The sequence below is a fragment of the Peromyscus eremicus genome, chromosome 22 (assembly GCF_949786415.1).
Source record: "Peromyscus eremicus chromosome 22, PerEre_H2_v1, whole genome shotgun sequence".
In the NCBI taxonomy this organism is placed as follows: Eukaryota; Metazoa; Chordata; class Mammalia; order Rodentia; family Cricetidae; genus Peromyscus; species Peromyscus eremicus.
The window spans coordinates 35,322,279-35,339,174 of record NC_081437.1 but is presented as its reverse complement, the minus strand read 5'-3'; the positions used below and the strand labels follow the sequence as shown (position 1 = coordinate 35,339,174).

General features: G+C 50.5%; 1 protein-coding gene across 1 annotated transcript; it reads right to left on the bottom strand.

The window, feature by feature from the left end:
• Positions 1-575: 575 nt before the first annotated feature.
• On the bottom strand, positions 576-16,387 carry E2f6 (E2F transcription factor 6). The gene is made up of 7 exons (XM_059248561.1): positions 16,259-16,387; positions 10,764-10,818; positions 7,987-8,203; positions 6,411-6,566; positions 4,602-4,716; positions 2,652-2,799; positions 576-1,982 (listed from the first exon to the last, which is right to left on the bottom strand). The coding sequence occupies exons 1-7, from the start codon at positions 16,364-16,366 to the stop codon at positions 1,963-1,965; spliced, it is 819 nt and encodes a 272-aa protein (XP_059104544.1). The 5' UTR covers positions 16,367-16,387; the 3' UTR covers positions 576-1,962.
• Between the last annotated feature and the right edge of the window lie 509 nt (positions 16,388-16,896).

Below are 16,896 nucleotides of genomic sequence, written 5' to 3'. Positions count from 1 at the left end.
TCTACAAAGCTCAGCTCCTCCCCGGCCTCGGGCCTCCGAGGCCTCGACACACGGATGCCAGAACTTTCCCCTTCCTTCCAACGAGTCTACGGTGTAACTGTTCCCCACTTGGCTGGTCCTCACGCCTTCCCTGTCCTGTCGAATCACTTCCACTAACTCATCCAACGAGGAAACGGAGTAGCCTCTAAGCCAGCAGTTCTCAACCTGTGGGTCACGACCCCTTCGGGAGAGGAACAACCCTTTCACCGGGGTGGGGGTGTCGCCTAAGACCATCGGAAAACACAGATATTTTACATTGCGATTCATCACAGTAGCACGAGTACAGCTATGAAGTAGCAACGAAAATAATTTTATAGTTGAGGGGTCACCACAACATGAAGAACTGTCTTAAAGGGTTGCAGCATTGGGAAGGTTGAGAACCACTGTGCTAAATCCTTTCTTTGGCTAACTTCAAATGACCTTTTATATCTACAAAAGGAAGGGGCATCTGGAGGCCAGACATACTGATTACCAGTTGTTTCTGGGAGTCTTGAAGCACACCAGCAGAGACTGTAAGTCAAAAGGACCAGGCAGTATTATTTTTTAATACTTTAATTTTGGATCCCTACTTTTCTTCTTGTATACACGGTCATTATTTCGAGTTGCTTCACATCTTTTGTAAATCAAGAGAGGTTTAACATACCAACGATGTTCCGCACACTCCTGTACAACCAGCCGGGTTCCATCAGCCCCACGATGCACTCACCCACTCACTAGTTTGGAGACATTTATTGGGCACTTGATATGGACTAGGTGTGGTGCAAGGTGCTGGGCACAGCTATGAAAAGGTTTCTCATGGGGCTCACAGTCTAGTGGTAAATTACTGAGTAAACTGAGGCACAGAGAGAGGCAAATGACTTACCCACTGAGGTAGAAAGAGCTAGGCGCTAGGGAAGGCGGGATGAGAGCTGGCGCATGGGCAGAGCACAGGGCATGGGAGCACAATCCATGGGAGCACAGTGCATGGGAGCACAGTGCATGGGAGGTAAGGCCCTCTGACTGAGGAGCGAGGCGGCACACAGAAACACATTATAAAATCTGCTCGCAAAAAGCGTGATAATGCTTTTAGTTTCACCAGGACCAAATTCACACTGCGGTGAACTGATCCGTTGCCAGAGGGCATTTCTGCACTGGCCCCCAATGCCTTGAGGCACACCCCCATTCTACTGGGACACCGTGACTCTGTAGACAGCTTAAGAATCAAGAAATATCCGACTCCAATTGCAGCACTAGGGACCGTATTAAAATACTTTAAGTGAACCGAGATGTACAGTGGACCTGTGAAACTAATACATGTAAAACTTTAGAAAACTCCCCTCACCCCCGTCCGGAGGGTTCTAATAAGTTATTGATCCTGAAGTAGAGATCTGTTTGTCATTTTTCCTATATACAGTATTTTGGCTGTTCTAGGGTAGACGTGTCACCCAGACATATTTCATAAGCAATCTAGACATGATACAGATATGTACAAAGGCGCCACATTCGGCCGTGTGTGTACACCTCACCGGCGCACAGCACCTAACCGCCAGTGTGAGCCAGTGTAAGGCAATTCTTCTGAGAAGCAAACACCATCATCCATCGGGGAAGGGTCGAGTCCACGACCAGCTGGCCGGCTGGCTGCTCTCGTGATATTCTTTGTGATGACATGATTTCAGGAGGCAAGAGGTCCGTCTCACTGACAAAAGGCAGTGAAGAATTATCGAAAGCTAATGTGAACGTGGAAACCATCCAGGGACCTACGCAGGAAGCTACTCAAGGACACTGCTGGCCTTCGATGCTGCTACGAATCTAGAAGAACAAGCGCACTCCACGAAGACTTATTGCTGAGGATCACACCAGTACACAACACATCCACGCGGGATGCTCCAAACCCCTCCATCACTTTGTACTGCACCAGCCGCTCACTGTGAATGGTTCTTCACCTCACTGAGGAGGCTTGTCTTCTGAAATGAGACACACAAAGAAACTCCGAGTGAAGGCTGGAACAGCAGCTGGGCATACAATCCAGCAATGTAAAGAAATGAAGTCCTCTGTCAAGAACCCTACTCTCTCACCAGTGGACGGAAGGATGTCCTCAGGCTCACAGAACGGATGGCAACTCCAGCCCGTGGTTGGAAAGCACCGGCCAGCGAGAGCAGACAGCTTTCTCTGGCCAGAGTTTACCAGCTGGTGCCTCCCCGCCCCCCAAATCGACTCTCATGCTCTTAGTCACAGAGTTTTGGGACAGGCTCTCACTGTGTAGCTGAGGCTGACCTGTAATTTGGATCTTGCTGCTTCAGTGTTCCCAGCGGGGATCACGGGAGTGCATTACATCCGGCACAAAAAATATCTTAACCAGAGGCTGGAGAGATGGCCCAGCAGTGAAGAGCCAGGACCAGGGTTCCTTTACAGCACCCACACCTGCTGGCTCACAAGTACCTGTAAGCCCAGCTCCAGGGGATCCCATGCCTCTGGCCTCCAAGGGCACCTGTGCTCATGTGCACATACCCACAGGCAAACATGTACACAATTAAACATAGACATTTCATGAAAACTTTAAAGATATGTATTCAAGTTACAGATCAAGTGTTAGAACCTCAATGCTTCTCTAATCACGAAGTCGGCATGCTGACCTTTCTCGGCGCGTTCTGGACGTTTGCTTTTAGATGGAGAGGCCCCTCCTCCATCGGCTGTTTTACCACTGGAGTGGTTCTGTTCCACTTCACACAGATACACGTCGATGGGTCCTTTGGTGCTCCTGATATGTACTGTGATCGAATCCTAGCAAGGGACACAGAAGCCGTCGAGGTGAACATGGGCATCCACTAATCACAGTTTGTGAATTAACTTCAATTCTTGTGGTTTCCTTCCTCCCGTGCATTTGAGAAAATCACGTTTTCACCTGTCACGACATCCTGAACTACCGGCCCATCCACAATTCAGACCTCTACTTAATCATGTAAGGCAGCAACAGTCTTGGAGCTACTGGATGGACAGCTGAGTCCCTGGATGCCCCTCCCCCCTTTTTTCCCCTGTCAAGAGGGAACTCTGGAGTACCCAACTGTATTGTACAAGAAGGTGTTTGGGTTCCCAAACCAGTGCAGGGGTACTGAGGTCACAGAAAGGCTATTCTTCTGCCCAGTTAAAAGATGTAAGAGGAAAAGATGCAATCAAAACATGCCTCGTGTAATTTGAAATGTCATACACAGAGAAGAACTAGATTAAATGACTATTATCCTCTGGCTTCAGTTTTATTTACCCAGGAGCAAATTCCAATGGTTTTCCCATAAGAAACTGAAGATGTGGTTGCCTGTATTTAGAGGCTAATGTAAGGGGCATTTTCAGTTACAATGGGAGCTGGCCTGTCTCTCCTCAAGTCCACCCTTTCCATATCCCCATGGACAGGCCAGTCTAGACTCCACTGTTCGCCCCAGCCCTCTCTGGATGAGATTCCACTTCTCAGAGAGACTCTCACCCTCTATGTCCTTCCTGGTACCAGACAGGGGAGACGGGCCAACCCCCTTTGCGCTTGGTGGCTGGCGTGACCCCACGAGAGCCTGACGTCTGTCTACTGATCCAGGACCCGGCCGAGAACAGCCAGCCCGGAGGGCCTCAATCACAGAGAGAGGGAGGCTCTGGGTGTGCTCAAAGGTTCAGCGCAATTTAGCAATTCTGGTCAAGCAGCTCAGAGCACGGGGAGACCAAACCCCACTAATTCCTGTAGACTGGATTACCATGCCCCACAGAAAAGCTGTTCTGCAAGATTAGTGGCTATTTACAGAGTTTCAGCATCTGCGGAATAACTCATCCTGAATATGTGACGTGGACACTTGTCTGATCCAGATCAGACCAGGGAACGTCACCGAGTCACAATCTGAACCCGACTGGGGGAAAACTGAGTGTTCCTTCATGACTGACGATACACTGTCAGATAACAGGGTCTCATGTGAACAGTGTTCTGTGGGGACAAAAGAAAGGAGGGTGGTGGGAATAATCCTAACCACCACGATGATGGTATGATGGCTGGCTATGAGCAGCATGGGAACTACCAGGCCGTCAGAATGCCAAGAAGGGCCACCAGCTTTGGTCTGGACTCCATCCTCATCAAGTGGCCTTCTGGTGACAATTACTCTCAATGCAAACCTTCCTAGACCAGCTGGCAGCAGATTCGAAGGCTGGCCTTACACAGAGTCTCCCCATCTGTGACTCAGTGTTCTAGCTTAATCTTAGTCTTTGGTGAGTTGGTAGCTAGCTAGTTCCCTGTATCTCAGGCCGTGCCAGCTCTTACTTTTGGAACTTGAAGACCAAGGCCAACAGAGAGGTTTCTTTTGTAGCCCGAAAGGAGCAGCATGGCTGAGAGCCTTTGCAAGCCAACTCTGCCATGGCCTGGTCCTGCTGGTCACCGTGTGGGCTCCTGAAGCGCACCTGCTTCTCTGTGCCTGGCTCTCCTCTGAGACTCACGGTTCAGCTGACAGGTACGCAGCTTGACAAGAACCCGGGTGTCAAGCGACTGCAGTGGTCCCAGACCTGGCAGCTAGCCCACCTCCCTCTTCAAATCCTTCCTGCAGCGTGGCGCTACCTACTTCTCTGGGAGCCGGAACGTCCAGTCTGGTTTCCTCTGGCGCCTTCACCGCGATGACAATCTGCTCGTGGAAGGCTTGGATGCTGTGGATGTCCTGATAGGTCACGTACGCTAGTGTGAAACCTGGTCAAGGATCTGACGGAATGGACACATCACCACCCCCAACCCCGCCCCTCTGCTTCTTTGAGGCAAAGCCTCACTACTTAGCTCTGGCTGGCCTGGAACTGGCTAAATAGACCAGGCTAGCCTTGAACTCAGAGATCTTTCTCTGACTCCCGAGCGCTGGGAATAAAGGTGTGCACCACCACACGTGGCTGGATCACTATCTCTTACATGAATGCAGGTTCTAGAATAGCTTAGCTTTTATGGGGTGCAAACTTACAATGAAGGGAAACAGTTAGGAAAAAAACCCCCAAACTTCATGGTAACTATTATTTCAAAAAGAATTCTTAAGATTTTATGGTGTTCTATAATATTTAAAACAAAGAATTCATTTAAACCAAATACTGATTGGAGCAATTTCTGGAGAAAAATACTAATCAAGTCCAAATACTGAACACAAACAAAACTCACGAAGGAAATTACCCCCTTGTCCTTGGGGTAGGGTGGGGTGGTGGGTGGATATTCCAAATCCCCAGTAGATGCCCCAAGTCACGGACCAATACCAAACCCTATATATAGCACATATTTCCCTACACATACACTTCTACGGTGAGGCTGAATTTATAAATCAGGCCAAGTAGGAAATCAATCAATAATAAGGGAATGCAATTATAACATACAGCACACTGAAAGTTGTTTCTTCTAGAACTTCCACTTAATATTTTTTAGATCATACCTGATTGTGGGCAACAGAAATCACGGAAAGCAAAAGCACAAATATGGAGAAGCACTATGTTCAACTCTCTCCAATGCTATATCCAGTGTAAATCCTCACTGTTCAGAGTTAGTGCTAGCTCTTACTACGGAAACTTGAGGAAAAAAAAAACAAAGCATTCAGGGTTTGGTTAAGAACCCTCCAGAAGGCAGGAGAAAAAAGTCTACAAAACAGAAGGAATCCACAGAGCGAGCTCTCGGCGCGACCCTGCACCCACGATCTCCCTCTAAGCGCGTTTCTGTCACTGAACGCCTTTTGACGCCTCCTCTGGTGCCGCCAGATCCTTTACATTCACCTAGTGCAGTTGCTCTGGCTCTCTTCCTTACAGCGAGCCTTGGCTTTGATTTCCCAAGATCTGCCCTGTGGTAATAGGATTAATCGGCTGCCGTGGAGAGTGCAGGGGCTCAGAATTACCGACACTCACAGACAGCAGGACGGTCTGGGGGCCCAGGAGAGGCAGGCACCAAGGACTGGGATCCCCAGTCCCTGCCCCACAAGGCTTCTGCACAGAGTGATGAGCACAGCCACTACTTCAGTGGCAGCATGTTCTGTTTCAGAAATAAGCTCGTTCACAAATTAGGGAGAGCCTGATGTTCACAAGAGCTGACAAACATTCTACCACCCAGGATAGAGACTCCAAAACAAGCAACGACACTCCTTAATGTCAAGAAGCAACGGCGAACTGGGTGTACCACAGCCAACCGTTGTCACGCCGACTTGACCCAGGAGCACAGACAGGCTACGGCCAACACGGATTGCTTGTGTGTGTCTGAGGATACGGCACTACACTTTTATGTACTTCAACCTTTAAGGGCCTAATTTTATGTCCCGAATATGAAAATTAAACCCCAAGCTCTCCCTAATACGTTATCTACTCTGGAAGCAGAAATTCTACAGAGGTATGGATGGACAGATGTATAAATGGAAGGATATCTTTCGTTCTCTTTGTCGTCGGTCAACTCCAACAGCTGCTGAGCGCAATCTTTAATCAACTCGTCCAGGGCGTCTTCCATCGCCGAGAGGTCCGAGAGCTCCGCCTGCAGCTTCTTCTGCTGGGGCGCGGCTCCGAAGTTGCTCAGGTCGGATCCTCTGCAGGGGGAACAGACATGGCGTCAGCAGCGGCCAGGAGGGGAGCAAGGCTGTCTGTGGAGGGTGAGCTGGTGAGAGCGTCCGCATTTCCCTTAACGCCATCTATGTGGTCATGCCCGTCCTCCCTCTTTTCTTGGGACAGCCTCGAGCACAGAGGGCCACCTGACTCTGCCTCCCGGGTGCTGGGATTAAAGGTTCAGAATGACTGACACGGTACCGTACAGGAAAATAGTCTCATCAGAGTTGCCCATATTTTGTCCTAAACCAGTTCCCTTCAAGAAGCCCGTTCCTCGACCGTTCGTTTAGTTCTCTGATGATCTTTGGGTTTTACATCTGCCTACTGCACCTCTAAAGTACTCCAAGGCTGGAGTTCTTTTTCCTAAGTATATAGCTTTTTTTCTGTGCACACGCCGCTCTGTCTGTGTCTTAGCTTCAGGCTTTCTTCCCATGAGATCCTTCCTGATCATGTCAACTCTTTGGCAACTGCCTTTTGGACATTGAATCTGTTTTCACACTGAGGGCAGTGTGCCAGCTCACCAGCACCACAACACCCAGGGCAGTGTGCGGGCTCACCAGGGCCACAACACCCAGGGCAGTGTGCCGGCTCACCAGGGCCACAACACCCAGGGCAGTGTGCCGGCTCACCAGGGCCACAACACCCAGGGCAGTGTGCCAGCTCACCAGCACCACCACACCCAGGGCAGTGTGCCAGCTCACCAGGGCCACAACACCCAGGACAGTGTGCCGGCTCACCAGGGCCACAACACCCAGGGCAGTGTGCCGGCTCACCAGGGCCACAACACCCAGGGCAGTGTGCCGGCTCACCAGGGCCACAACACCCAGGGCAGTGTGCCGGCTCACCAGGGCCACAACACCCAGGGCAGTGTGCTGGCTCACTAGGGCCACAACACCCAGGGCAGTGTGCTGGCTCACCAGGGCCACAACACCCAGGGCAGTGTGCCGGCTCACCAGGGCCACAGTCATACAGTATTCCTGCTAAGAACGCTGATGCCTGCTCCTCTCCAGAAAGACCCAATCAGAGCCAAGAGGGGCTGGGTTTCTGGTTGTGTACTATACTGCCCTGTGGGAATCCTGTCTTCTGTTATTCACGCTAAGGAAACACATTTTAAAAATTCCCCCTTTTATCGGACGTTTCACTCTTACGATCTTACAGGGAAATTTAATTAATTAACCACCTTATTCCGTTTAACTTCTCCACACTGTCGGAATGATCTACACCTAATGTTCCCATTTACACCTGAGCAGTCACACACATTCAGGTACACTTCGAGACAAGAGAAGCTTAAGGAATCAATCTTTGCCCAAGGAGAACCATCAAAACCCCATTTTCTGCCCCAAAGGCCACTGCGGCTGGACAGAGGTTAAGGAGAAGGGGAAGGAAAGACGGACAGAAACTCACATCCACCGAATGTGGTTCTTGGACTTCTTTTCCACCAGCTCGATGCCATCCAGGACGTTGGTGATGTCATACACGCGCCGTTTTCGGACTCCCAGCTTTGTGGCCACCTTGTTTAAATCAAGGATGCCCCCGGGGGCAGATCGGACAAGATCCATGAACTTGCGAGTCAGGTACACCAGGGACACATCAAAACGGGGCCTCTTCACTTTCAAAGCCTCTGCAAATGAGAGCACAGCACCGCGTGAGCCCACGTGTCTCAGCCCTCTCAGATGGACGGCCGCTCAGTCCCTCAGGATCGGAGCAGACAGTGGCGGCAGAAAGCCCTGCCAGTTTCTATGGAAACATTTCTCCAAGTGGATGCAAAGCGAATCGGCCTCAGCTGGTCTAAGCAAAGGCATCAGGTTTCAATAAAGGCTGGTAGGAGTTTCGACTAATAATCACTTTTACAAGTCTCTTATCTCTTAAATTTCTGTAACCACTCCATGTAACTAACTTCTCAGGAAAAGGATTAGAAATGACTTCAGAACTAAATGCCTTCATTTCATACATATAATCCACCAACACACAGCTGTGTGTCAATATATATTTTTATTCACTCTTTTATATATAAAATAATATATTTTTATATATTTAATATAAAATATATACTTAAAAATATATTTTTAAAATATATTTATAGTGTTCTGCCTACATTTATGACTGCATGCCATAAGAGGGCACCGGGTCTCATTACAGATGGTTGTGAGCCACCATGTGGTTGCTGGGAATTGAACTCAGGACCTCTGGAAGAGCAGCCAGTGCTCTTAACCTCTGAGCCATCTCTCCAGCCCTTTATTCACTCTTCTTTGGGGCACGCTGAGGCATGAGCCTGGCTTCACAGATATCATGCAAGCATCTGACCACCGAGCAACATCCTCAGATCATACGTATAGGGTTTTTTTTTTCTTTTCCTAATTTTAAAAATATCTACTTATGAGTGTTTTGCCTGCATATGTGTGCACTATGTGTACACCATGTGTGTGTCTAGTGCTCACTGAGGTCCGAAAAAGGGATGGAGCTGCAGTGGCTGTGAGCCACTGTGTAGGAGCTGGGGTCCCCTGGAAGAGCAACAGACTCTCTGAACTACTGAGCCATCTCTCCAGGTACTCATACATATAGTTTTAAAAAGTGAAAGTAGGAAGAAATCATTTTGTAACATGCTCTTTTAAAACAGTGATCATGATGTATGAATAAATGTACTTCATTCATTATTCTTTTTTTTTTTGTTTTTTTTTAAGACAGGGTTTCTCGGTGTAGCCCTGGCTGTCCTGAAACTTGCTCTGTAGACCAGGCTGGCCTGGAACTCAGAGATCTGCCTCAGCCTCCCAAGTGTTGGGATTAAAGGGGTGTACTTCATTATTCCTAATGGCTGCACATTTAACTGCATGGAGAATCTGCTGAGTTATCCAAGCACTTGGGAACACGATATCAAACGATGCTTATAAGACAAGCCAGTCTCCATTACTCTCTTTTTATACTCATTCACTGGCTGGACGTTTATTGGGTATGTGTTAGTCTTATTAGGGTAGATTAAGTACATTCTGAGGACGTCAGCCATTTCATAAAGAATAAATCTGACGGAACATCTCTAACAAGGGCTGCTGCGGGGACAGCTCCCTAGCCGAGAGAACTTCGTGGGCCTGATAAGGAGCCCCGCTATAAACAGTGGTATGTTGAGTGATAGTCAAAGTCTCTTGAGAACATGAAGGCCCATCTTACACTGGAGTGGAGAACTGGGGAGGTTCCCACAGGGGGGGATGCTGGGGGCAGCACAGAGAGATGAAGCTCAGTGCTCCCCACTCCAAAGAGGGACAAAGCAGCACCTGAGAACTGGGCGCACACTGGGGTACAGGATAGAGGGGAAGAGGCAGCGGAGCCCAGACTGGGCTCGGGAGAGCCAGAGCCGGCAGTGAGAGGCAGCATTCTACACGGACGGGATGGAGACATGGGCTCTAGACACTGACTTTAAGCAGCTGTTGAGCCTTTCTGGCCCTCAGCCTACTCCTTCCTGATGGATGACAATCCACAGCTGTGATCGGAAGCTTGGTCACTCATGCACAGATGTCATGATCGGCTGGTGCAGGACAGTTGAAATACCTTAAAGGTCAAGCTGACCCCACTTCCTGCCCAGCCACGGGGGAGATGGTGGCGGATGCTGAAGGAAACAAAAGATGGTTTGTAGGCTATACATCTGGGCATCTGTGAATGAAGAGTGCCCATGATAAGGACCGAAGCAAGAGGAAATCAATGAAGGGGCCATCGGTCACAAAGATCCTCCAATACCCTCAACATGAACCTACGACAGAGTGAAGCCATGGAGAGTGAAGGGGCCACGAGAAACCACGTGGATAGGAGGCTATGGTGACATGAACTGCCACCGCACTGTGACGGAGAGAAGCCATCATTCCTCCCATCTACCTCAATGCCGGCCACCGAGGTATCCTTTAAAGCTGTTGTTCTACTTCTGTTCTATGACCTCGTGTACACTCAAAACCAACCATGCTGCCGGGCGGCGGTGGTGGCTCACGCCTTTAATCCCAGCACTCGGGAGGCAGAGGCAGGCAGATCTCTGTGAGTTCGAGGCCAGCCTGGTCTATGGAGCGAGATCCAGGACAGCCAGAGCTACACAGAGAAATCCTGTCTCGAAAAACAAAACAAAGACAAACAAAAACACTAACCACGTTATCCGTGTGACACTCAAAACTATAAAGCCCAAGCCTACTTAGGAAACAACTTACTTCTCATGGACACATACTGTACGTTTTCTTCTAGATTAATCCTTATTTTTGATGGCTGGAAAAAAGAAAACAAAAATAAACTCAGCATTTTATAAACAGCAATGCAAATGAAGTACTTTTGTTCTGATACATCTACCCCCCCCCCCCCACAGGGTTTCTCTGTACAGCCTGGCTGTCCTGGATCTTGCTTTGTAGACCAGGCTGGTTTTGATATCCAGATCCACCTGCCTCTGCCTCTTGAGTACTGGGATTAAAGGCATGGATAACCACGCTAGGCCATGATAGTTTTTTTTAAAGGCTTCTTTTCCACCTGAATTAATGAGGGTGAGAGAGAAGGAGTCGTTACAAACTGCACCTGGCCCGTGACCACCCTAAGGACCTGCCCAGACTCAGGCCTCTCAGGCTGCGCTGACTTCTGTGTGAATAAAGGCAGGCTGGTAGAAGATGGGGTACTTAAGTGGGAAACAGTTCCTTACAGACACTCTTACACTGACTGCAGCAGGCGCTCGGCAGGAGATGGTAAAGGATGGTGGTTAGGACATGGCCCCAAGCCCTGGAAGGCTCGGAGACGTGGAATCTGCGGTGTACCAGTCAAGGCTCACCCCTGGCTATTGAAGCGGCTCTAAAAATGTGCCCATGCACTCTCAGTTGGCTAAGCATTCCCATTAACGAACAATCAGAAGTCTTAAAAAAAATAATGGGGAGCAGTCCATGCTATGGATACTGTTAACCCCCTGAAACAACCAGGCGGCTGGTGGCAGCCCTTACCTTACTGCCGGGTACTAGGAGGCTACTGAGTCTGCCTAAAGTTCAGTGGCGGCTTGCAATACACGTAGGACTTGCTTTTGCGCCCTAGGTACACGCTATAGCCAGGTGGGAATGGTCCAGTTCTGCAGCTGGGAAGATGACCAACTCCATCAGGACCATGCTGAGGTCTTGTTTTAACCAGCGGAGCCCCACCAAAGACTTCTGAACAAGACCCTGCGACACAATCTCGCTCATGGTCTAGAAATGTGGCGCAAATGGGACCGCAGGCTAGCTAAAAGGCCTGGGGTGGGGGAGCCAGAGCCCAGGCGGGCGACAGAGAAGCAGCTCACACCAGGGAGCCTCTGCAGATGATTCCCGTCACCTCTGACAAGATGATGACATCTGGTAGCAGGTTAACGTGAGATGACATCCTGCCACAAAACCAGTGTAGGAGAGTCTAGGATGGAAACGAGCACGACGTGGCCTGCTGGGCGTGCGACCCCGAAGTTGGACGCTTCTCCTGTGGGCAGGGTCTAGCTTTCCACACTGCTAGCAACGGCAACTCAACTCCAAAGCTGTCCTGTGAGAGTTGACCACAGACAAGTATGATCAACTGTCACTGCTATTTTTATCCTTCTCCAAACCCAGGGCTGGCTACTGAAACAAGGTTGTTTTCTTTTCTTCTTCCTACATTTATGATATCGTGTACGGATGTGTCATGGTGTACATGCGGAGGTCAGAGACAACTTTGTGGAGTCAGCTAGCTCCTTCCACCATTCGGTTCTCGGCTTGAATTCGGGCAGTCCGGCTTGGCAGCAAGCGCCATAACCTATTATGCTATCTTGCTGGCTTGCAAGGCTTTTTGAGAAAGGGTCTCATATAGCCCAGGCTAGCCTCAAAACTCAACCCGTCCCTAAGGATGGCTTAGAATTTCTGATCCTCCTGCCTCCATCTCTCCAGTGCCGGGATCACAGATAGGCACCCCAGTGCCCGTTTATTTATTTGGTCCTGGGGATTGAACCAGGATTCTATGCACACTAAATAAACAGTCTGCCAACTGAACCACACACTGCAGCCTCACAGCAAGGTTCTCGAATGGAGTAACAAGCCCAGCCTCCTCATACCAATGTGGAAAGCATGTCAACAAGTATTCAGAAGTGTTACTACGCACTCAAAGCTGCCTGAGGCAGATGCTTCCTTTCTTAACCTAGAGCAGCAGGGTCAAGCTCTGCACAGACTACCTCCCTATCGGCTGCCCATTTGCTTTACAGGGACAGCAATTCTGCTTTCACAGGCTCGTACGGCGACAGCATGCCAGTGAGACATTAAGAAAAGATGCCTTCCCCCTGTCCCGTACTCTGCTATAAATGCAGGTACATTACACACTGCCCCCACTGACAGGAAAGAGTCCAACCCCATCATTCATTACCTTCCCTGTATATGAAATCCCTCCTTCTTCTCAAACAGCTTCTTGCTACGATGTCCTGGCTAATCCTAGAACTCCCTACGTAACTCAGGCTGTTTTTGAACATGCCATCCTCCTGCTTCAGCCTCCTGAATGCTAGGACCGCATAAGTGGGCTCACCATACCTGGCTAACACTCTGTAGAGACATTAACCCACCTTGCTGTCAGATGGACAGAGGGGAGGAGCTCCCCCCCCAACTAAGTGGACACTACTAGAGACCTCAGGACTTCCACAGAACACTCAGCAGTGGCCTTGATGAGTGAGTTACACATGTGACATGTTCCAAACTCCTCCCCTGCTGCTCCATTCCCAGTTAGAAACCTCTGTGTCTACATCTGGGAACACAAAGGGGAGCATTACCATCCCCCGGGTTTCTACGGCTCTAAGTGCCTTTGGAATCTTCTCAGTTTAGGGGGTTGGGGTAAGGATGGGGACAGCCCAGGTTGGCCTGGAACTTGCTGTGCAGCCCAGGCAGATCTTTAACTCACTGTCCTTCTGCCCCTGCCTCCCAAGGCCTGGCATTACAGAGCAGGGCTGCCACACCAGGCTAGAAGCTTTAGAGACGGGACAGAAAAATGAAAGGTGACTCTGTAGAGACTAATGTCCCGGGCACTGTCTCCAAAATGGTTAATTCTCTCTATGCAGAGGTTTCTCTGAACCAGCTCCCTGCGTGGGAGCAGCACTCCTTCAGGAGCTCAGAGAACACTGATCTCTCCAAGGTAACTGAACTCATGCCACCCATCTTCCTTACCTTCTAATGTGCAAAACCAACTTCACCTCCACCCGGGGCTATTTTCTCCCTGCTCCAAAGCCCAGACCAGATTTAAGCCACTTATCTTGGCAACAAACACCTAGCAAAACAAGTAACCTCTCTGCACACCGCTTATTAAATTTTAGCTTTTTTTTTTTCAGTCAATTAAAAAACCACTGACATGTTAAATCGCTATTTTACAGGCAAGAGAATACAGAGTCCCCACTTTATTAACTCCTTGCTCAATCTTGTTGTGCACGGCCAGATCTTCATGATAGCATGAAACAGACAAATACACAAGCCCTGCAGAGGACGGAGCAGTGAGCACAGAATGCTCTCGGGGCGCACAGAGGATGACCTGAGGCTAAGGAAGGGCTAAAGTCATTAGTCTTAAGACAAGTTAACCATGAATCTGGATTTCAGACATCTCCACGGCAAGACGGAAATGTATGCACCGGTATCAGCTTGAGAAAACGAGGCCCAGGACTGCGTCCGGAACCACGGAAGAATAATTTAAAAGAAAAACCTGGAGCCAGATGATGTTCAGAGGTTTCTACCCTGACCTGGGAGCTCTAGGGAATCACAACTAATTCCTGTGGCCAAATGAAGATTAGAAACACGCTTTCCAGAGGTCATCAGCTACAGGTGAAGTACACATCCATCCACAACGAGGGGCAGTAACAGCGGCAGGAAACCGGTCAGGAAGGCATGGTAGGGCCCCACAGAGGCTGATGGCAGGAGAGGCAGCTACTGATGTTAATTATTTCAGAGACTGGAGGGGGAGGGGCAATTTAGCTTGGGCACCCGGGTCGGTAGGTATGGCTCCACTGAGGTGGGATGTGAGAAAGAGGAGGCTTTCCTAGGCAAGGGGGACCACGGATCTGGCTTCAGATGTAAGAGTCTTGAAATCTGCGGCTGGAGAGAGGGCCGAGCAGTTAAAAGCGCTTGCTGCTCTTGGCTGAGTTCAGTCCCCCATCCACATGCCGGCTCAGAACCTCTAGTTAACTTCAGCTCCAGGTGATCTAACACCCTCTTCTGGCCTGTGTGGGCACCAGTACACATGTGACACCCACACAGACATATATATATATTTTTTTCCCCTTTAAGTTTTAGATCTAAGTAGGGACATCTAACATACAGTTGGAGAGCTCTGGGAAAGTTGTATGGATTTGGGAGTTACATTGAGCCGACTGAAACCACCAGATTGGATGAGAATATCTAAGACTTCAGAGGACATTATCCTCTGATGCAGTATGAAAAGTTAAGTGGAGCCGGGCAGTGGTGGTGTGCATCTTTAATCCCAGCATTTGGGAGGCAGAGGCCAGCCTGGTCTACTGAGTGAGATCCAGGGCAGCCAGGACTGTTTCACAGAGAAACCCTCGAAAAACAAAAAAGTAGTTTTTTTTTTTTTTGTTGTTGTTGTTGTTGTTGTTTTTTCCAGTGTGACTATCAAATCCTGAAGAAACCACCATGGTTACAGGCCCCAAGTCAGGAGTAGTGAGTGAGTGATCACCTCCATGAACAGAGTGTAGAGAACCCTGGATGGCACCCACATGTCTGAAAAGGAAAGAGAAGGAGACAAGGGGCCCCACTGTGGCTGTGGAAAACACAACAGAGAATTCTCGGTCAAGAGTGAGTGGTTAGCTGTTACACAAGATAAGGTGTGAAAAACAGATACAAGTGACAGAACTCTTACTTTAGAACAATGTTACAGAGTGCTTAGGACCCAAGTCCCCAGCACAGTGCTGGGTGGTAATGCAAGAACAAGCAGGTACTGAGCAGAAATCACTATCTTAAAAGAAGGGAAAGCAACTGGGGGGGAAAGGCTGTCTGTCGCTTGCAGTCATTCTGAGGTTCCTCCAGCTTCCTCATTACCGAGCCACAGGCCAGTCACACAAGATCTGAGTCTGTCCCGACAAACTCTAAGAACAACAGTCTCAAGATTAGTGTGAAGAGTCAGACAATACTCAGGAACTTTCTGGCACCGGACTGGCCAGAACGGCTTGGACATTGCTTGCCTTGGAGAGAAAACAGCGACCGGGAGAAGCGGACAAAGGACGGACGGATCCAGCTGGGGCCCTGAGAACGGTGGGAAGCCCAGAATGGAGGGGACCGTCGCTCTTTCATTTCCCCTGTCAAACAGCACAGATGGGCGGGCGGGCGGGCGGGATCGCTCAGCTGGTTAAGACGCTTGCCACCAAGCTTTTACAAACTCAATCCGAGTTTCATCCCGCGAACCACAAAGGTGGAAAAACCACAAAGCAAAGAAAAAAAAAAAAAAAAGACTTCCCCCAAGTTGCCTTCTAATCTCTACACGCGCCTCGTGGAATCCATGCTCCCGCGCGCCCGCCCGCTCACCCACAAAGTAAGTAAATGCAAGAGAAATCTGTAAAAAGCAGAGGGGCGGCTCGAGGATGGGGAGCTGCAGGGAGAGCCCCGGGGCAACAAGCGACCGGGTGCAAGAAGGCCCGACCGATGCCAAGCGCGCGCCCCGCAGCAGTGACCCCCCGGGGGTCCTGGCCCGCGCTCACCAGTAGGCTCTCCACGTTGATGGGGTCCCGGCAGCGGCGGCGCACCGTCTCCTGCGCCGGGTCCACCAGCAGGCTGGGCAGTCTGCGCGCCGGCCGCTGCTGACTCATGCTGCCCCGCGCCCCTCGCGCCCCACGCGCCCTCCCGCCTTCCCGGGCGGCTCGGCGCGCGCGATCCCGGCTCCGCGGCCCCTTCGGCGCCGCCCCGGCCGTCCGCTCCACCCACGGAGCACCGCGGCTCCACCCACGGGGCGCCGCGGTGCCACTCGCCCAGCGATGCGCTCCGGTGCGGAGGGGACCCGGGTGACCGCGGAGGAGCTCAGGCTCCCGGGCCGGCCATCTTCCCGCATGCGCAGTGCGCCGGCCCTTGCACATGCGCACCGCCTTCCGGAGGGCTCTCCCGCGCACCCGGGTCCTCGCCGGCGGCTGGCGGCCCGGTATCCCGGAGGATGGATCCTCGGAGGGGATGGTGAGGAAAAAGAAAGAGGCGGAGCAGGGATTCCCGGGGGACCGGAGCGGGCGTTCCCGAATGCCCTTCCCGCGGATTGCAGATTCTCAGCGCATTCCCAGTCACATCGGGTGATTGACTGTCGGGGCTCCCGGTTCGCATCAAATGATGCTTAGCACATGCTCATAAAACA